This window comes from Protopterus annectens, chromosome 8.part1, assembly GCF_019279795.1.
Source record: "Protopterus annectens isolate FY-2018-M chromosome 8.part1, PAN1.0, whole genome shotgun sequence".
NCBI lineage: Eukaryota > Metazoa > Chordata > Ceratodontiformes > Protopteridae > Protopterus > Protopterus annectens.
In genome coordinates, this window is record NC_056742.1 from 412,511,935 (window position 1) to 412,531,712 (window position 19,778).

The following is a 19,778-nucleotide window of genomic DNA, read 5'->3' on the forward strand; positions in this document are numbered from 1 at the left end:
TTGCTTGGCATGGAAATGAGGGAGTCATTGGGTTTGCTTCCTGTATTGTTGTGCACTGTCTTCACCACCTCTTGGTGCTGGAGATTGCCATTGTCTGCCTCTATATGATCCTTGTCATTGCCCTCTGCCCCTTGTGCGTCTGTATCTGCCTCTTTGGGGCTTGTCAGTGGCTGGAAAGGACCAGTTTTTTGAAGGCCAATTTCTGCTAAAACGTGGTGGTTGGACCTGTAAGAAAGCCTTGACAGTTTGCATAGATTTGGCTTTTTCTTCCATTTTCCGTAGTATGTCCTCAGCATTAGTACCAAATAGTACATCCTTTTGTAAAGGAGCATCAAGAAGTTTAGCTTTCACATGATCAGGTAAATTTTGTTCCCTAAGCCAGGCATGCCTGCGAATGACTGATCCTGTGGCAGCCGCTCTACTGGAAGCCTCTAGGGCATCATAACCACATTGTAAGGTGTGTTTACCCACTTGCTCCGCACTATGCATCATATCCTGTAACTCTTTTAAATCTGGTTGTTCAGGTTGAGACATTTTGTTCCTTAATTGTGATAACAGGTACTGTTGATATTTAATCATATGAAACTGACAGTTTAAAGCCCTCATGGCTAGGGTGGCCGAGGTATATACCTTTTTACCCCACCTTTCTAGAGATCTGGATTCCCTTTCTGCAGGGAGTGGATTCTTGGCAGTGTAGGCCTTTAATCCCTTGGGGCCTTGTGAAATGGTTTCAGGGTCAGCATTATGGCCTTTGTAGAGAAATTGGTGAGAGCTGGGTACTCTGCAAATACCTATCAGGTTTTACTGGTGCAGGAGGCAGAGAATCAGGGTTAAGGCAAGCCTCCGAATAGACATCATCCAGTACATCCAAAACAGGGGGTATAGCCAGAGGTCTGTGCTGAGGTAACCAAAGAAATTCCCTAAGTCTTTTCTTGGAATCTGAAAAGTCTTGGCCTTCCCAATGGAAGTGTTCCCTCAAAGTGTGCAAGGTTTCCCCAAAAGAAAAATCCTCAGGAGGGGATACAGAAGGAATGGACTGTTCTGCATCCGAATCCTCAAAAGGGGAGTAAGAGTGTTCCTCTGCATCAGAATGTTCTGATAAAATGGATCCCTGATCAGAAGAGGGAGATTCTTCCTCCACTCTGGGTCTCTTGTCAGGAGGGGGCTGAGAACCTCTGATAAGAGTAATTAAATCCTCAGCCATTTTAAGCACCTGTTTCTTAGGCATGGGTCCAGGAGATGGGCCCTGTGCAACAGGCCTCGTGGGATGCCTGGCTGCTTTGGATTTAGTAAAAGCCTTTATTGAAAAAGAAGATGAGGGCCTAAATACACCATGGGTGGAGGTGGACCTGTCCACATTAGTAGGCTCGACATTAGCAGGGGCTTCGGTTGTAGTCTGGGAAAGGACCGAGGACCCAGCGGTCTCGGGTACAGAGAACACCGCCAAAGGAGTGCCGTCGGTAGTCAGGGACTGCAAAGGCGTCTCGCTGAGAACCGGACCACGTGTAGCCTGTTTTGGCGTGGTGTCGGTGGGGACCGCGTGTCGGTCCTTTTCCTTGCGTTTTTTGGACAAAACGGTAGTCGGAGTGTCCGACGACATCTTATAATCAAAAGCTTTACCAAAGTAGTGTTGGGCGAACTCCGCCCGACGCTTGATAGTGCGTTTATTGAAGGTAGTGCAAAAGCGACAGCCCGAGACGTCGTGGTCTGGGCCCAAACAAGGTATGCAACGGGAATGGAAATCCTTATGCGGTATTTGCTTCCCACAAGAAATACAATTATTAACTTTTTCTGACATCGGTCTGAGGCAAGAAAAGTTTCCCCAACGGGGTACTTAGCTTTAAAGAAGACTTCGGTTCCAATTTGTTTTCGTAATTCAGGAGCTGGCCGACCGGCACTTGCGAACTGCTTCTGCTTCGGGCACCGCGCGGCAAAAAAGACTGAAGAACATGGCGTCGGCTGTGTCTTATATACTCTGGCCTTACTGACGTCAGAAGAGTAAGCGACGACAACCGACGCTGGACCAAGACTTTGGAATTCGGCCGACCGAAGGACCGCCTGACGGCTGAAAACCCATCTGTGATTACTGCAGCTGTATGCACGATGAACATCAGTAATATTGTAGAACACCAAGTAGACAGTAATCTCTCCTTTGATAATCACACTGCCAAAGTGGTTATAAAATCCTTCTATTTGGCCCACCTAATCACAAAAGGGTTTGCATCCAGATCAAGAGAGGTCACTCATCAGACCCATCATAGAGTACAACGCCCCATTTGGGATGTACCTTACAAGACACCTGCAACAGCTGGAAAGACCACAGAAGTAACTCACCAAGAGAATCACTGGCCTCAAACAGATGCCCTATGCAGATAGACTGAAGAAACTACAGCTGTACTCGGTTGATTACCGCCTACTCAGAGGTGATCTCTGCCTGACATACAAGGCCATGTCCAACCCAGAATTGATGGACATGCTCCACGTAAAGAAAACCTTATCCCCTCGAGCCACACGCTACCTAAAAAAAACCTTATTCCCTCAAGCCACATGCTCTAGGGATCTAAATCTCACCACAACAATAAATAGGATGTGGTGGAGGGATAGATTCCTGTCCCAGAGACTTCCCATGCTTTGGAACAAGATCCCAATCTACATTAGACAGAGCTCCTCGCTAACACTCTTCAAGAGAAACCTTGACGAGTGGATGGGAAACAAAGTTTACCCCGGGGATTACTTCAGTGGCTCTGCTGGACAGAGGCACAGGGAACTAATCTAAGGGGGTGGCGAAATGCAACACATTCTGGCTAGGCTTACAAATGCCTTCGGGCAGATAGCCTAGTACCTACCTATGAATCCCCCAGGAATCAATGGTTAACAGCATACCTACCTATGACAGATAAGAAGCTTAAAGATTTTAGGAAGTGTACTGACACTACTCCAGAAATGCAGAGTTGCTGAAAGAGATCACAACAAAAGGGTGGCTGAAAAAGAACTACATATTCACTTTTATTTTAAAAAGGAAATTAACTACATAAAGCCTGTGTGAAAAAACTAACAAAACCTAATCAGCTGGAAAAAAGACGAGCTGAAAATAATTCATGAATCACACCTGGGCTTCATAAAAGAGTGCACCGACAGTCCAATATATCTTATTTTGGCAGGAATATCACTACAAACAGAGCAAGAAGTTTGGAAATTTGCTATGAGTAGCTTCTGCCACAATTTTTTATTGAACCAGAAAATGTAAGAAGTTGTTCAGAAATGTGCTATAGGCAGTGTTTACTGCAATAAAACAAAATGAACAATATCTGGTGCAATACCAAGTAGACAAAAGGAGACAGACAAGGGGAACAGATCTGTTTCCACACTAAGAAGTAGTTTAAAACAATAAGTGAGAAGGTCAGTGAGAAGGTCACTGAAAAAACAATCAGTAAAAACAAAATGAAAACTCCAGCAAAGCTAGAACTTCTACTGAGTGATCTCCCAAAAGTACAATTGTGTACCTACTATAAATGTAGATGCTCGAGTGTATTCACTGCTGCAGTCATTACACTTGGGTTATGGGCCTCATGGCCTCCAAAATAACATCCATAACTGCTTTACAGAGAGGTGTGTTCTGAGTGGTTATATTATCCGCCAAGCAGCCAGATTTAGTGTTTTGAGTTGGCTGTGCAGGATCGGATTGTTTTGCTGGGTCAGTAGATGAGGAATTTGAGGTAAAGTCCAGGCTGGGCCTTGAGACAAGCTCTTTAGGATTGGACACAAGTGCTGGCGTGGCCAGTCTGGGGCAATCAGTATCATTTTTGGCTTCTCTTGTCTGACGAAAGGCATATACTGTAAGGGTTTTCCAGCTGAATGATAGAGCATCCACTTTCCATGCTTGTTTGTGATAAGTCCTTGTGCACAATCTCTGTAGTTGGCAGTTGTGAGGGGAGGCAAATAGATCTATGTCTGGGCATCCCCATTTCCTTATCATCATGCTGAAGACTTGTGGATCTAGTTTCCACTCGTGAGGGTCCATGAGGTTTCTTCTTAGTTCGTCTGCCAGAGTATTTGTCTTTCCTGGCAGGAATTGTGCTTGCAAGTGCACTTGATAAGTCAATTCTGTGTTCCACAAAGTCATGGCTTGTCTGCAGAGGGGGTAGGAATGTGTGCCTCCTTGCTTGTTTATGTACCACATGACTGTAGTATTGTCCGTCTAGTTGTCCTGGATGGAGTAGATCCTTGAAGGCCGTCAGGGCATTCTGTACAGCTAGCATCTCTTTTTGATTGATATGAAGATGCATTTAGCTTGCGGGCCATGTGCCCTGAATACATTTTCCTGTCATGTGGGCCCCCCAGGCATAATCTGATGCATCTGTTGTTAGTGTCTACCTGGCTGTAGGTAACATGAATGGCTGTCCCTTGTTGTGGTGACAGGCCTGTTGCCCACCATCGAAACTCCTGTTGCAGGCAGGGAATGAGGGTAATTAATGTTTCCAGGCCGTGGCAATGTTGAGTCCAAACACTTTTTAGATACCATTGTAGCTTCCTCATATGCAGTCTTGCATATGGAATTAGCAGAATGCAGGATGCCATGAAGCCCAAAGCCTGCAGAATTTTTCTTGCATATAACTGGGTCTTTGTTGCCATCTTTTTGAAGTAAGAAGTCAGTTGCCTTTGTTTGTCTGGCGTGAGATAAGCCATCTGGGCAGTTGTATTTAATCTTGCACCCAGGAATATTATCTCTTGAGAGGGTACTAATTTTGATTTCTTTTCGTTTACTGTGTACCCTAGGCAAATTAGCAATCTTTTTATAAAGGCCAGATGCTTCAGTAGAATGTCTTTGTTCTCTGCTTGAATAAGGCAGTCATCCAAGTAGGGATATATCTGAATTCCTATGTCTGCAAAATGATTACTGGTGCCAGGCATTTTGTGAAGACCCTGGGCGCAGTAGATAAGCCAAAGGGCAGTGCAGAGAATTGGTAGTGCATTGAGCCAGCTATGAATATGAGGTATCTTCTGCAAGATTGTTTGATTGGGACTTGCAGGTATGCCTCTTTGAGGTCCAAAGTTACAAGCCAAGCCTTCTTGCCCAGCATGGGCAGAAGCTGCTGCACAGTCAACATTTTGAATTTTGGAACGTCCAGAAAAGTGTTTAGAATAGACAGGTCCAGTATTGGTCTGCAGGCTTTGTCCTTTCTGGGCACCAAGAAAAGTCTTGAGTAAAATCCTTGTCCCTGCTCTTGCTGTGACACTCGCTGAATAGCTCTCATGTCCATGAGAGATGAAACTTGTTTTTGTGCCTCTGCCCATTGATTGTGTGGCAGGTCTGGCATACCTTTTGTCTTTGGAAGGGTGTGAAAGTGGAACCTGAGGCCCTGAGAGACTATATTCCAAGACCTATTTGTCCTGGGTGATCATGTGCCAATTTTGTGAAAAAAGTGCTAGCTTTCCCCCTAAGGGTGCTGCCAAAAGTTAAGTGCTTGGCACTGGCAGAGGAAAGTAATTGGGACTGTTTCCTATATGGTTGTGATTTGTCTTCGCCACTTTTGGAGGTAGAAGCACCCCATTGTTTAAGCCTGTATGAGCCTTGGGACTGGGGTCTGCCTCTAGGGCGTCTGTATCTGCCTCTTTGTGGCCTGTCTGACACTGGAAAGGACCAATTCTTAGAAGGCCAGTTCCTGCTAAATCTAGGTGGCTGTACCTGTAAGAAATCCTTTACTGTCTGCATAGATTTCGCCTTATCCTCCATTTTCTTCAATACCTCTTCTGCCTTAACACCAAACAAAGTATCATGCCATATAGGAAACAGTCCAAACTGTAATGGGAGCATCTAATCATGTTAAAGCAAAATTATCAGGCAGATTCTGTTCCTTTAACCAAGTATGCCTTCTAAATGACAGAACCTGTAACAGCGGTCCTGCAAGAGGCCTCCAGTGAATCAAAACCACATTGCAAAGTATGCTTTCCCACTTGTTCAGCTGCATGCAATAAATCCTGCATTTCCTTGTTTTCAGAACATTCAGAATTTGTCAACATTTTCTGTTTTGGCAGTGGCATTAAGTATTGCTGATATTTAAGCATATGAAATTGACAAGTTAAAGCCCTTACAGCCAAGGTAGCAGAAGTGTAAACTTTTTTCCCCCCATCTGTCCAGTGCCCTGGAATCCCTATCAGAGGGGACAGGGTTTTTTGCAGTGGAAGCCTTGACCCCTTTGGGACCCTGAGATATAGTTTCTGGGTCAGCAGCAGGGTTTTTATATAGAAATTTATGAGAATCTGTAACCCTGTAATATCTGTCTGGCTTAACAGGTGCAGGGGGTTAAAGAGTCTGGAGACAGGCAGGACTCTGAAAATACATCATCTACAATGTCTAGAACAGGTGGAATAGCAAGAGGTCTGTGCCGTGGCAGTAAAATAAAGTCTCTGAGCCTTTTCTTAGATTCTGAGTAATCTTGGCTCTCCCAGTGAAAATGCTCCCTCATGGTATGCAGGGTTTCCCCAAAAGAATATTCCTCAGGAGGAGAGGCTGAAGGAATAGATTCTTCAGCATCAGAATCCTCATAGGGAGGAAGACAGTATCCCTGTTCTGAAGAGGAGTCAGAGGAAATGGAAACCTGATCAGAAGAATCATATTCTGTGTCTTGCCTACGTCTCTTATCAGGAGGGGGATGGGAACCCCTAATCAAAGTAATTAGGTCTTTGGCCATTTTAAGCATCTGTTTCTTAGGCATGGAAGTCTGTCCAGGAGAATGCTGTACTTGTTTCTTTGTCTTTAAAGCTGTTTTAGTCTTTGCCTTGGAGGCGGAGGTTGGCTTGACATATAACTGTGTAGGTCTGAAAACACCCTCAGAAGCCGATGCCTGCTCAGCGGCTCTGGAGCCATCTGAGGGAATAGTTTCCGAGTGTCCAATACCTTGAGTATCCAGAGGCCTAGTTGTCTCCACGTGGGAGTCGGCAGCGGCCTGTGGCTCTGAGGTAGCGGGCGTCAGGGGCTGCGAAAGCACCTCACTGAGAACCGGCGACTGGCCTAGCGGAGGCATCGTTGTGGGTTTTGGACTTCGGATGCCTGTCCTTTTCCTTGCTTTTTATAAGCTCCAGTTGTCAGCTGTTCCAACGGCATTATATAATTAAACCTTCGGCCAAAGTAATGAAAGGCAAAATCATACCGACACTTAGTAGTGCATTGGTTAAATCTAGCACAAAACCGACAGCTAGCAACGTCGTGGTCAGGGCCTAGGCAAGGAATACAGTAAGAATGAAAATCCTTATGAGGTATTTGCTTCCCACAAGAAATATAATTGTTAAACTTTTTCTGACATCAGTCTGGAGCAAGAAAAAAGTTTCCCCAATGGGGTACTTCGCTTTACTGAATACTTCAGATCTGAAATTCGATTTCGAAAATCTCAGGAGTTGGCCGACCGGCACTTGCAAACTGCTTTTGCTTCGGGCACCACGCGGCAAGAAAGACTGAAGAAAATGGCATCGGCTGCATCTTTTATACCCCTGGCACACTGACGTCAGGGAAGAGGCGACAGCAACCGACACAGGACCAGGACTTTGGAATTCAGGCCGACTGAGGTTAGCCTGCCAGCAGGATAACCCAAGTGTAATGACTGCAACAGTGAAACACGATGAACATCCGCTTGTATAAGAGGCACATGGGATATATGCAAATGACTCTTATGAACGTCAGGTGTTTAATACACCTGTGCCTCTGATACAAGAGGTTTGGGAGGTCACTCAGTGGATATTGAGAAGTAGTGCAATTTGATTTGTTTACACTGCTATTACACGTTTCCAGAAGTCACAAAGACGTCATGGTCCAAATAAAGATTATAAAAGCCCAAATTGCTACCTTCTCAAGATAATCCACATATGCTGCAGTATCAGATAATGGTTCACACTATGAAAGCATAGAATTCAGAACATTTTCAGAATACTGGGAATTTTAGTATATCACGTCCAGTCCAAATCATCTTTGGTCAAATGGCTAAGTACAAACAGCAATACAGACTGTTAAACAGAGCAGTAATAATGACTTCTGCAAGGGTGTTCTCTAACTTTACACGATTACAGAAATACTCAACTGAAAGATGCTGACCTTTTAGCAACTCAATTACTTAGTTGTAGAATGAATGGAAGGGCTCCTGCAACTGTAATATTAGGGATACCTGAAAATCAATACAGGTACAAGGGAATGGAATAAAAATTAGTCAAGACAGAATGCCAGTTATGGAAAGGATCCAGCTCATGCAAACAAGGAAGATAAATCTATTCAGTAAAGTTCTGAAGAGAAGCAGCCAAAATCACCTGTGGTTAGGAAAAGTTCTCAACTAATGTCGGTTATCACCTGAACTACACACGGAAAGCTGTTTAGAAGTAAAAGGAATTAAAGTGACAAATGTCCCAATCACAGCAAAACGTACCAGCAAATGCTTCTAGAGATATAAAATTATGAGAATGGCAACATCAAAAACTATCTAAAAAGGTTTCCCAGAGTTCATTCAGTTGAGGTGGCATGAAAACAAGGAGATCCCAAAAAGTTCAGTTCCATGCAAGTCAACAGCAGCAAAGGTCACAGAAAGTACAGTTGTGTACACTTACCATAAATGCAAATGTTACAGTGTATTCATCGTTGCAGTCCTAACAAATGGGTTATCTGGCTCCTGGTAGCCCTCAGTTGGTCAGAATACCAAAGGTAAGTAAAAATGTCGGTTGTCGTCGGTTGTAAAGGACGTCAGGGCGTCCGATACAAAAGAAGGTAGCCGACATCACTTCCTCAGTCTTTCTTGCCATAACATTCAGGAGCCCCCAGAAAATAAGGCTTAAAATCAAAAAACAATTTGACAAATAACAATTTAAGCCTGTATCTCAGGAAAAAAAGAATAGGAGAGGACCACAAAAGGGGGAGGGAGGGAAACCAGGACTGCAACAGTGAATACACTCGAACATCTACATTTATGGTAAGTGTGCACAACTGTACTATGTTCATCATGTTTCACTGTTTCAGTACTAACAAATTGGTTGATTACCAAAGCCCAGAGAAAAAAGGGGGGGGAGGAACCAACAGCATCAAGGGTTGGAGATAATGCCCTGCAACACCGCAATGGCAAACCCTGCCCTGGCTCTGAAAAACAGAGGCAAATTCTAATGCTTTGTGAAAGTGTGAACAGAAGACCATGTGGCAGCCTCCAAAATGTCTTTAGTAGGGACACCCCTTAGAAAGGCTGCCGAAGTGGAAGTCGCCCTAGTAGAGTGGGTCCTAACCCCTTGAGGTGGAGCTTTGCCATGAAAGGAATAACAAAGTAATTTAATGTGCAATCCATTTAGAAATGGTCTGCTTAGAAATAGCCTTGCCCTGGGCTCCAGGGGCAAAACTGACCAATAACTGTGCTGATTTCTGAAGGTCCTTAGTCCTGTCCAGGTAAAACCTGAGCCGTCTGTGCACATCAAGAGAATGTAGGATCCTTTCACCTCTATTGCGAGGATTAGGAAAGAAGGTAGGAAGGTGTATGAACTGCTTAAGAGTCAGGCTGGAAACCACCTTAGGCATAAAGGAGGGATTAGTCCTCAGAGAGACTCTGTCTGCATGGAAAATGAGAAAAGGCTCCACGGTAATCAAACTTTGCAGCTCCAAACCCCTCCTCGCTGAAGTTATAGCCAAGAGGAAGGCAGTCTTCCAGGAGAGAAACTTCAAATCTGCAGTGGCAGCTGGCTCAAAAGGAGGAAGAGCGAGTTTCTCCAGAACAAAATTAAGATCCCAGGCTGGAGTAGGTGCTCTTCTGGGAGGTTTTAAATTGCAAGCACCTCTGAGAAACATTTTCATCAGGGGATGAGAGAAAATGGGCTGTTCAAGAGAACAATGAGCAGAGATGGCTAAAACATGGATCTTGACAGAGGAAAAAGAAAGACCACCCTGAAGCAAATCAGCCAGGTATTCCAGGATTAGAGGAAGGGTAGGTTGAGAAGCAGACTCCCCTCTAGCCTGCATCCATTGAGAGAACCTTTCCCATTTGCCAGCATAGGATTTCCTAGTGCTAGGCCTCCTGGCCTCCCTCAGCATGTCAACCACCTGTTGGGAAAGGGAGGAAGAAAGGGAAGGAGTCATACAATGAGCCATACTGCCAAATGGAGAGACTGAAGATGAGGATGCAGAATGTTCCCCCCTTCCTGAACCAAAAGATCTGACTTCAGAGGAAGATGCCAAGGAGGAAGATGGGAGAGACTGCGAAGCAGCAGATACCAATGCTGTCTGGGCCAGTCTGGAGCTATGAGAATAGTCACTGGACATTCGTCCTGGATCTTCACTAATACTCTGGGAAGAGGAGGAAAGGTGTACACTGATAGCAATGTCCAATGGAAGGACAGAGCATCCACTTTCTAGGCTCTGCTGTGCTGCTGCCTGGTGCAAAAGAGAGGTAGCAGATGCTTGTCTGGGGAGGAGATAAGATCCACCTAAGGAGTGCCCCAACATTGAATGATGCTGTAAAAGACTGCTCTGTTCAGCTGCCACTCGTGAGGATCCAGGGTTTGCCTGCTCAACTGGTCTGTCAAAACATTGAGCCTTTCTGGAAGAAACTGAGCTAGGAGATGCAGGTCCAGGGATGCTGCCATGGACCAAAGATTCATGCTTTCCCTGCACAGGGAGTAAGAGTGAGTCCCTCCCTGTTTGTTGATGTACCACATGACCGTAGTGTTGTCCATCCTAACAAGCAGGGTCCCTGGAGAAAGAAGATGCTTGAAAGCCAGCAAGGCCTGCTAAACTGCAATCAACTCTTAGATTTATGTGCAGGTGCATCTGCTGGACGTTCCAACGTCCCTGTATGCATCTGCCATCCAGGTGTGCTCCCCAGGCATAGTCCGATGAGTCTGTAGTCAGAACTTTAGTGGCAAGAGGTGTTTGAAAAGGCATGCCTTTGTTTTGTAGACAGGCTGTTGCCCACCACAGAAACTCCGTTTGCAGAGATAGAAGCAGAGGAATCATCACATCCAGGTCCTCGAGTGTTGACACCAAATGTTCTTGAGGTACCATTGCAATTTCCTCATATGCAGTCTTGCATATGGAATCATGAGAATACAAAATGCCATGAATCCCAGAGCTTGCAGGTACTTCCTTGCAGGGAGCTGGGACAGGCTTGTCAAGTCGTCAAGTCCTTGAAGTAAACTGAAAGATTTATCTACTTTTCCTGGGTGAGATGTATTATCTGGGTGGCTGTGTTCAGACTCGCTCCCAGGAATGTTATCACCTTGGATGGTACCATTTTCGATTTTTCCACATTAAGAGTGTAACCCAGGGAAGAGAGAAGTCTTTACAAATTCCAGATCCTTTAATAGTTGTTCCTGAGAACTTGCTTGAATCAACAGTCGTCCAAGTATGGGTAAATTTGAATTTTCTTCTGCCTGCAAAAAGCAATAACTGTGGCCAGGCACTCTGTGAAGACTTTGGGAGCTGCAGATAAGCCAAAGGGCAGTGCAGAGAATTGGTAATGTTGCTCGCAAACTCTGAAACGAAGGTATTACCTGCAATTTTCCCTGATAGGAATGTGCAGATAAGCCTCTTTGAGATCCAAGGTCAACAGCCAGTAATCGTTTTCTAGAAGTGGTAGCAACTGATGTAGAGTGAGCATTTTGAACTCTGGAATTATTAGAAAAGAGTTCAGAATGGAAAGATCCAGGATAGGACGCCAAGTGCCTTCTTTTTTTGCAACTAGGAAAAGCCTGGAATAAAAGCCCTGGCCTACCTGCAGAGCAGGGGGCTGATTCTATTGCTCCCAGATGAGACAGACAAAATTTGTTCTACTTCTGCCCTTTGGTTTGGAGGAACGTTTGGGAATCCCTTGGGAGCTGGAAAGGTGCGGAAAGAAAACTTGTGCCTTAGGAACACCGTTCTGAGCACCCATTTGTCATCTGTGATAGTGGCCCAGACATCTGCAAAAAGGGCCAACCTTCCCCCTAAAGAACTCTCCCAGCAAGCAAGAACAGGCAGAAGTTGTAAAAAGTCATTGAGAGTGTTTTGATTGAGATGCAGGCTTGGAGCTTCCCCCTTTAGAAGTGGAAGCCTGCCAATGCCTAGACCTCTGAAACGTAGCCCCCTACCCCCTAGAAGATTTGCAACCTCTAGTCCTTGGAATGGTTCTGTCTGCTGGTATCAGGAAAGGTCCAACTCTTGGAAGGGTAATTCCTGCTAAAGCGGGGGTGTTGAACTTTTAGAAAATCCTTAACAGTTTGCATGGACTTGGCCTTATCCTCCATCTTCTTCAGTACCTCCTCTGCTCTGCTGCCAAAGAGACAGTCTTTATGCAAAGATACATCCAAAAGCTTAGCCTTGACAGGTTCTGGAAGAGGCTATTCTCTGAGCCAAGCGTGCCTTCTAATAACAGATCCAGTAGCCATAGCCCTGCTGGAGGCCTCAAGGATGTCAAAACCACAATGCAAAGATTGCTTATTGACCAGACTGGCTGAATTCAGTAAATCCTGCATGTCCTTACTCTCTGCCAAAAGAGGTACACTTGCTATCCTAGACTTAATAGCCTCCAAGGTGTGCGGCTGGTACTTCAGCATATGAAATAGACAATTGGTTGCCCTAATAGCTAGGGTGGCAGAAGTATAAACCTTCTTGCCCCACCTATCTAGGTTCCTAGACTCCCTGTCAGAGGGAACAAGATTCCTGGTAGCAGTGGCCTTAACTCCTTTGGGGCACTGAGAAAACCTCTAGATCTGCCAATAGATTCCTGAAAAGCAACAGATGAAAATCAGGGACTCTGTAGTTCCGGTCAGGTTTCCTGGGAGCAGGAGGAACTGAACTTGGAGACAAGGAATTTTCCAGGAAAACATCATCAACAACTTCCAACACAGGGGGAACAGCAAGAGGCCTATGCGGAGGTAAATCCAGAAACTCCCCAATCAGTTTCTTGAATTGGGGATAATCCTGACTTTCCCTTTAAAATGTTCTCGGAGGATATTTAAAAGCATCACCAAAAGAGAAATCCTCTGGAGGATTGGCCGAAGGGATGGACTCCTCTGCATCTGAATCCTCAAAAGGAGAAAAAGCCTGAGAAAATTCCTCTTCATCAGCAGAAATGCTGGAAGAATCAGAACCTGAGCAGGACAAAGCCTCAGGGGAAACATCCCTACTCCTTTTAGAAGGAGGAGGCTGAGAACCCCTAATAAGATTCAACAAATCTTTAGCCATTTTAACCATTTGGGACTGAGGGGTATGAGAAGCTGAGGCCTTCCTTTTCACAGGCTTACGAATGGAAGATTTACCTGCAAGCCTGAAGGACTCGGGAGGCCTGGTAACCACCAAAGTTGTAGCAGAGGTTGAAGGAAGAAGTTTGCTGTCAGAACGCAAAACGGAGGCCTCGGACACTGGAGTTAAATTAGCGGCTCCGGCTCCAGCAGAAGAGGTGACCGGCGACAGGTCAGAAAGCAAAACGGAAGCTGAAGGCCTAAGGGACTGTGACTCAATCAAGGCCTGCAGTTGTACAGCAGCAGACTGCAGGGACTGCAAAGGCGTCTCACTGGCTACCGCCTGACTGACGACCAACTTAACCTCATCAGAGGACTTAGCTTTCTGAGGCCTGTCACGGTCCTTATCCTTGCGCTTCTTCGGAACATCCGAAGCCTGAAGACTGGCAGACGCCATACCAATGAACTTAGGCCAAACTCCAAAATGCATAGCCAAAATCTTAGCCTGACGACGGATAGTATGTGGATTAAAGGAGGCACACAGATCACACTTGGGAATGTCGTGGTCAAGGCCTAAACAAATAATGCAATAGGAATGAAAATCTCTATGGGGAATCTGCTTTCCACAAGTAAGGTAATTATTAACTTTTTCTGACATTTGTTAAGGGAAGAAAAGAGGATCCCCAACTTGGCTGCAGTAGATTTCAACTCTTGCAGTCGGAAACCAACAAAGGTAAACTGCCGACCAGCACTCGTACATGAAAAGCTTCTGCTTCGGGCTCTGTGGCAAGGAAGACTGAGGAAGTGCAACAGTGAAACACGAACATCTGTCCTTCTGCCATTATTTCAGATATAGTCAATTAAAAAAAAATGATGGGCTTTTCCATCACTGTTCTATAAATACAGTGGGCTGAAAAGTAATTTACTGCTTAAAATAAATGTCACATTAAAAACACCTGAAATGCATTCATGCCAAGTCATTAATACATTTTAGGCATCAATGCCTGAAGTGCATCAGACTTCCATCACATGCAATTACAAAGAACAACTTAAGGAAATGTTCATAAAATAACTGTGCATCAAATGTTGCTTAAAAAAAGTGGGTGGAATGCATGAGAAAGTTTTAATGCATTCAGAACACAGATATGCACATCATGTGAGCTGGTTTTAATGTACTCTTCAGACAATATGCAAGTACTGATGAGGCAGGCAGGAAACCCAACAGACTGCTTATTATTCAGTATCCTGACTAAAATCATAGACGTTACCCTCAGCAGCTGCAAGAGCTGTCCTTTGAAATAAAGCCCCTCAGTTCTATCTTATCTGTAATGTCATATGGAGTCCTGAGCAGTACCAGATGACCTACTGGTACAGGCCGATGACAGCATGACTGGCACTGTATCCAGGAGCCAAAATGATGCTGACACACCTCAGAAATCCACATGACATCAGAAAATGAACAGAGAAACCCTAGGCCAGCATAATTTCAAGAACTGAGTATACAACGAATGAAAGGAACCAAACAGTGCCCCAAAGTCAAAAATTAGAAGTACACACATTAATAATAATTTTGCACTACTAGCATTAACAAAACTAAAAATTACTGTTGCATGCCTGCTCTTTAAAATAAGAATATTTTTGTCTCAGTTTTGAAATTAAACGAAATATTGAAACAATCATGTTTCACGGCTTGTTGGTTTGCTCGTCACAACCAATTCCCATTATAAAAGTAGCTAATTTTCATAAACTCACTCTTACCATTAGGCTGTTGCCAGTCCTGGGACACACTTGCAGATGGGGGCCGTCCAAGCAGAACTTTTTGTGAATTTGCCACTTCCATACTTTTCATTTCCTTGACATATATTTTTTCTTGTGACTTTGGGGTCATCACATCTCCTGCTGAAAATAGAAAATTAACCAAACACATAAAAATGTGCTTATAAGTGCCTCCCATGACAACAGCAGCTTAATTTCAAGGCTTCATCTCAGGCCTACAAAGAACTGCTCGAAATCCCAATAACATGATCAAACTGAACAACCAATCTTTTTGGGCAATACTAATAGACTGGAAAAGTCTACCATCTAAGACTATAAAATTAGTTTTTTGACAAAGCTTTACTAAAAGGGCCTAGTAACAACTCTTATGCAGTGTATGACAGCTGGTCTCAAGAAAAGGACAGATATGCTTCCTTTGCACCAAGTCTATGCAATTATGTAATTCTAAAATTCTGAAGCAAACATGTTAACTAGAGCTGCATTTATTCTCTAACTAAAGTACATCATCTGTGGCACAAATGTTCATTTACAATGCATGCACATAAAGTCACACAGTTAACAGAATACAGTTAAAATTACTGTAAATAAGAAACACAGCTAGGTCACATTTCAAATACTTCAGAAATATTAAATCCTAAAAATAATTATTTTGCAGCATCAGGCATTAAAAAAATGTTAGAGAAAAGGGAAGACAGATCTCGGACAGGTTTATTACAGCTACGAGTGCAGCTCCAAAACATGATGCTTTTAAAGGAACAATGCAATGTCAACCAACACTAATGACTTACAAAACATTTTAAAGGAAGACTTCTGTAATTTTCTTTTTCTACAAGTCATCATACTGCAGATCACTAAATATCTACCCCTTCCAATAATCACAATAACCTATTCATTCCCACAAAGAGTGAAAGGCACGGCTGGTCACATCATACTGCTCAACTATATTGGATGTTTTGGAAGTGGAACTAGTTTGGAGCAGAGCAGATGTCAGTATCATGCATCATATCTTGTGCACTAGAGGATTCTTGAATGCGTTAAATGGGAAAACATCCATGTTTGCCATTTTGGCTTTTTCCGGTTAGGGATCGCCACAGCGCAACTCCAGTCCGCTAATAATTGGCAGTAGATTTTTTTATGGTGCCGAGTTGCCAGCCCGACACCCAACCTTCAACGAAGGCACACCCATTCACGCATGTCTTTCGGAGGCCACTCAACCGCGGGGAGAACGTGCAGACTCCACACAGCAGGCACTCCAGCCAAGAATCGAACAGGAGAACGTGTTGCTGTGAGGCAACGCTACCGCTGTACCACCGCAGCTTAAAGTGCTAACATCTATCTGCCATGCAATTACAGCAACAGCCCGTCACTGAATATGCAGTATATCAAAGGGCAGAACCCCCCGTCCCAGAGTGGACAAACTGGCAAAAAAGCTGCTTAAATCGGACACCAACACTGACTCTCTCACACACACACACACACACACACACACACACACACACACACACACACACACACACACACACACACACACACACACACACACACACTACTGTACACTAAAACAATATAAACTTGCAATAAGCTCATCATCATCATCTCTAACTTGCTGTGTAATACTGACCTTACTTTTATTACAGACACTTAAGTTCATGACAGGTTTGACTCTACTTTGCTGCTGCAATTCTACCAGGGGTTTCCATTATTTACTCTTTTACATGGGATAAGATTATGAAGGCGATGCCACCTGTTTTTAACTCAAGGCATTGTTGGACTCAGACTGCTACCAATTCAATTAAACATATACTTGCTGCAGGAACAAAACAGTAGGTCTCCCATCATTTACCATGTATGTACAACTGTGCGAGTACATTCTTAGAGTTCAGAGTTGTTCTTGATCCAATATTAGATGCTAGGTGACTTCAACATAGGGATCAAACAACAAATCTGTGGCTCTCATGAAAGAATTGTTTTGTGTTATGAACAAATATGGGTTTATTCAAGTTATTACTTCTCTGCCACCCATAAATAAGGGCATGGTATTGACATGATATTACTTCTAGATACAATGACCTCTGACTTGGTGGTGAACCAATCACAATACTTTGGTCCAGAGCTGCCCTAAATCAGTCCCTTGATCTTAAGCTGATTATGTGCCATAAACACTTCTATATTACTCCTCAATCATTTTCATCTGCACTCATTCAGCTTTTCTCAAAGGACACTGTTGGCAGTTCGGATGCATTACTTGGTTATTATAACAAGCCTTTCTCCACTGATTTAGTCTGGCTAACACCAGGCTATATACACTGGGGCAAGCAAGGAGCTGAGTTTAAGTTGCTCTGTGGGTAGCAAAAAGGATGAATGTTGCTGAAGTGCGAGGGTCTCTTAAGCATCAAACATGATCTGGAAGAGAACTGCTCCAGCCACCATGAAATGAACTCTCATAAGACTGCTTAATTCATAGGTATGGCTACAGTGACGTGCAAGATTTTAAGAAGTGTGAACGGGAGATGTTGACCGATGCTACAAATCCCCCACCATGCCCCAAGATTCTCACTACACCTTTCTAAACATACCGGAAAATATTAAGACACAACCAAATACCCTAATACTGGGCGATTTCCACTACCCTGCCATTAACTGGGTAAGCTACTCGGGTACCATCACCTTTTCCCAACAGTTCTTGGAATTCATAAATTCCAATGCCTTGGATCAACTAATTCATTGTCCCACCAGGGACTCCAATACCCTAGACCTGGTCATTACCAACATGGGAGATGGATGCTGCACATCAGTGGTCACCCCCCTCATTGGTCAGGTCTGACCATAAGCTAATCACCCTTGACATCCACATCCCACCCCCACCCCCCAGTAAGGAAACCTCCACAAAAAAACTTCTCCAAAGCCAACTTTATGCTACTCACGTCAGAAGTGACAAGCTTCATGACACCCATGCTGACGGGAGCGGACTACTGAATCCTACACTAAGGCAACTAAGGCAGTAAACGAGCACATCTACTCGTGCATGAATCGTGCCATCCAAAACAGAACCAAGACACTCTCCTCCAAAAAAAGGAAGCCAATCTGGTGGTCCTATGCCATAAACAAGCTATACAACAGAAGGAAGAAAACTGTTGCAGAAAAGAGGAATATCACAGAATGCAAAATACTCCCTTACCAGCCTCAGTAAGAGGCTGAGATCCCTCATAAAATCCTCCAAAGCTAGTTACGAAAATAAAATTGCCAAAGATTCCAAAGACAACCACAAGGCATTCTATAGTTATGTCAAGAATCTAAATGGTAATGCTCAGATCTGCTCTGAGCTACAACAGAATGGCATTAAATATACTGATACCAAGGATATTGCCAATATCCTGGCAGATCGATTTAGTGCCAACTTCACCCCCCTCTCACTCCCTAGAAGGGCCCATCTCAATACCAAAAGATTGCCAAATTCTGGTAATCACGGCCACACAGGTAGAAACTGCACTCTCCAAAGCTAAGAATACAGCATCTATGGGACCAGATGACATCCCGGGCTGAGTACTACATGAACTACAAAATGAACTGGCACCTAACCTAAGTGTCATGTTTAATCATAGCCTCACCTCAGGCTTCCTGCCCACTGAGTGGCGCACAGCTACAGTTATCCCGCTCCATAAGGGGGGATCCACCTTGGATTCCCAGGAACTACCGTCCCATCAGTCTGACGAGCCTGATCTGCAAGGGCATGGAACGCATTATCATGGAACTTATAAACAAAGACATTGGCAACCTTCAAACACTGGACCCCACCCAGTTTGGGTTCGTGAAGTGCCGATCTTGTCTCCTGAACCTGATTGACTTCTTCGAATCAGTCTCCAGAGCCATGGACGAGGGTAAGGCGGTCCACGCAGCCTATCTGGACCTCGCCAAAACCTTCAACACCATCTCCCACTCTGGAATTATAGATAAACTTATTAAGCTGGGCATTAATCCCTACATCACTTGATGGGTTGCCAACTGGCTTACTGACAGAACCCACACTGTAAAACTAGCAGACTCCAAATCCAGCTCCAGACAAGTGACAAGTGGAGTACCTCAGGGTTCAGTCCTGGGACCGCTCTTGTGTGGCATCTACTTCTCTGAAGTACAGGCCAACACTACGGGACTCTGGCTAAGAAAGTTCACGGATGACTGCAAACTGGGAGCCATTATTGAATCACCAAATGATGTGGATATTCTACAAAAGGGCCTTACAGAAACAGATGCTTGGTGCCAGAGCCATGTGCTTAAGCTCAATGCCAAGAAATGTATAGTTATTCCCTTTGGGGAAAAAACATGTACCCATGAATTACCACATAGGTGGCAGTACACTAAACACAAAGTGTGATGAGAGACTTGGGGACACAGGGGGACAGTGGTCTAACCTTCAATAACCACATCACCACAACAGTCAGGAAATCCTTCTATGTTACACACCTCATCACGAAGGGCTTTTCATCCAGAAAAAAGGAGGTCATTGTCCCACTGGACTCATCCCTCATTAGACCCACTGCAGAGTACAATGACCAGTTTATGTACCTCACAAGACAACTGCAACAGCTGGAAAGGTTGCAAAAATACCTCACTAAAAGAATCACAGGCCTAAAGCAAATGCCCTATGCTGACAGTCTAAAAAAACTCCAGCTATACTCTGTGGCATATTGTCTACTCAGAGGCAATTTCTGCTCAACATACAAGGCCATGTCAAACCCTGAGCTGTTGGATATGCTCCACTTAAAGAAATCTCAATTCCTCAGAGCCACACACTCCAGGGATCTAAACCTTATCATGCTAATGAACAAAAC

The 19,778-nt window shown here is 44.3% G+C and overlaps 1 protein-coding gene across 1 annotated transcript in view; it reads right to left on the reverse strand.

The window, feature by feature from the left end:
* Positions 1-19,778, reverse strand: part of BRD7 (bromodomain containing 7) — a gene marked incomplete in the record, with an annotated part of 891,907 nt that overhangs the window by 763,250 nt on the left and 108,879 nt on the right. The window contains 1 exon segment of the mRNA XM_044081983.1: positions 14,932-15,072. Within this exon segment, the coding sequence (XP_043937918.1) occupies positions 14,932-15,072 (141 nt within the window).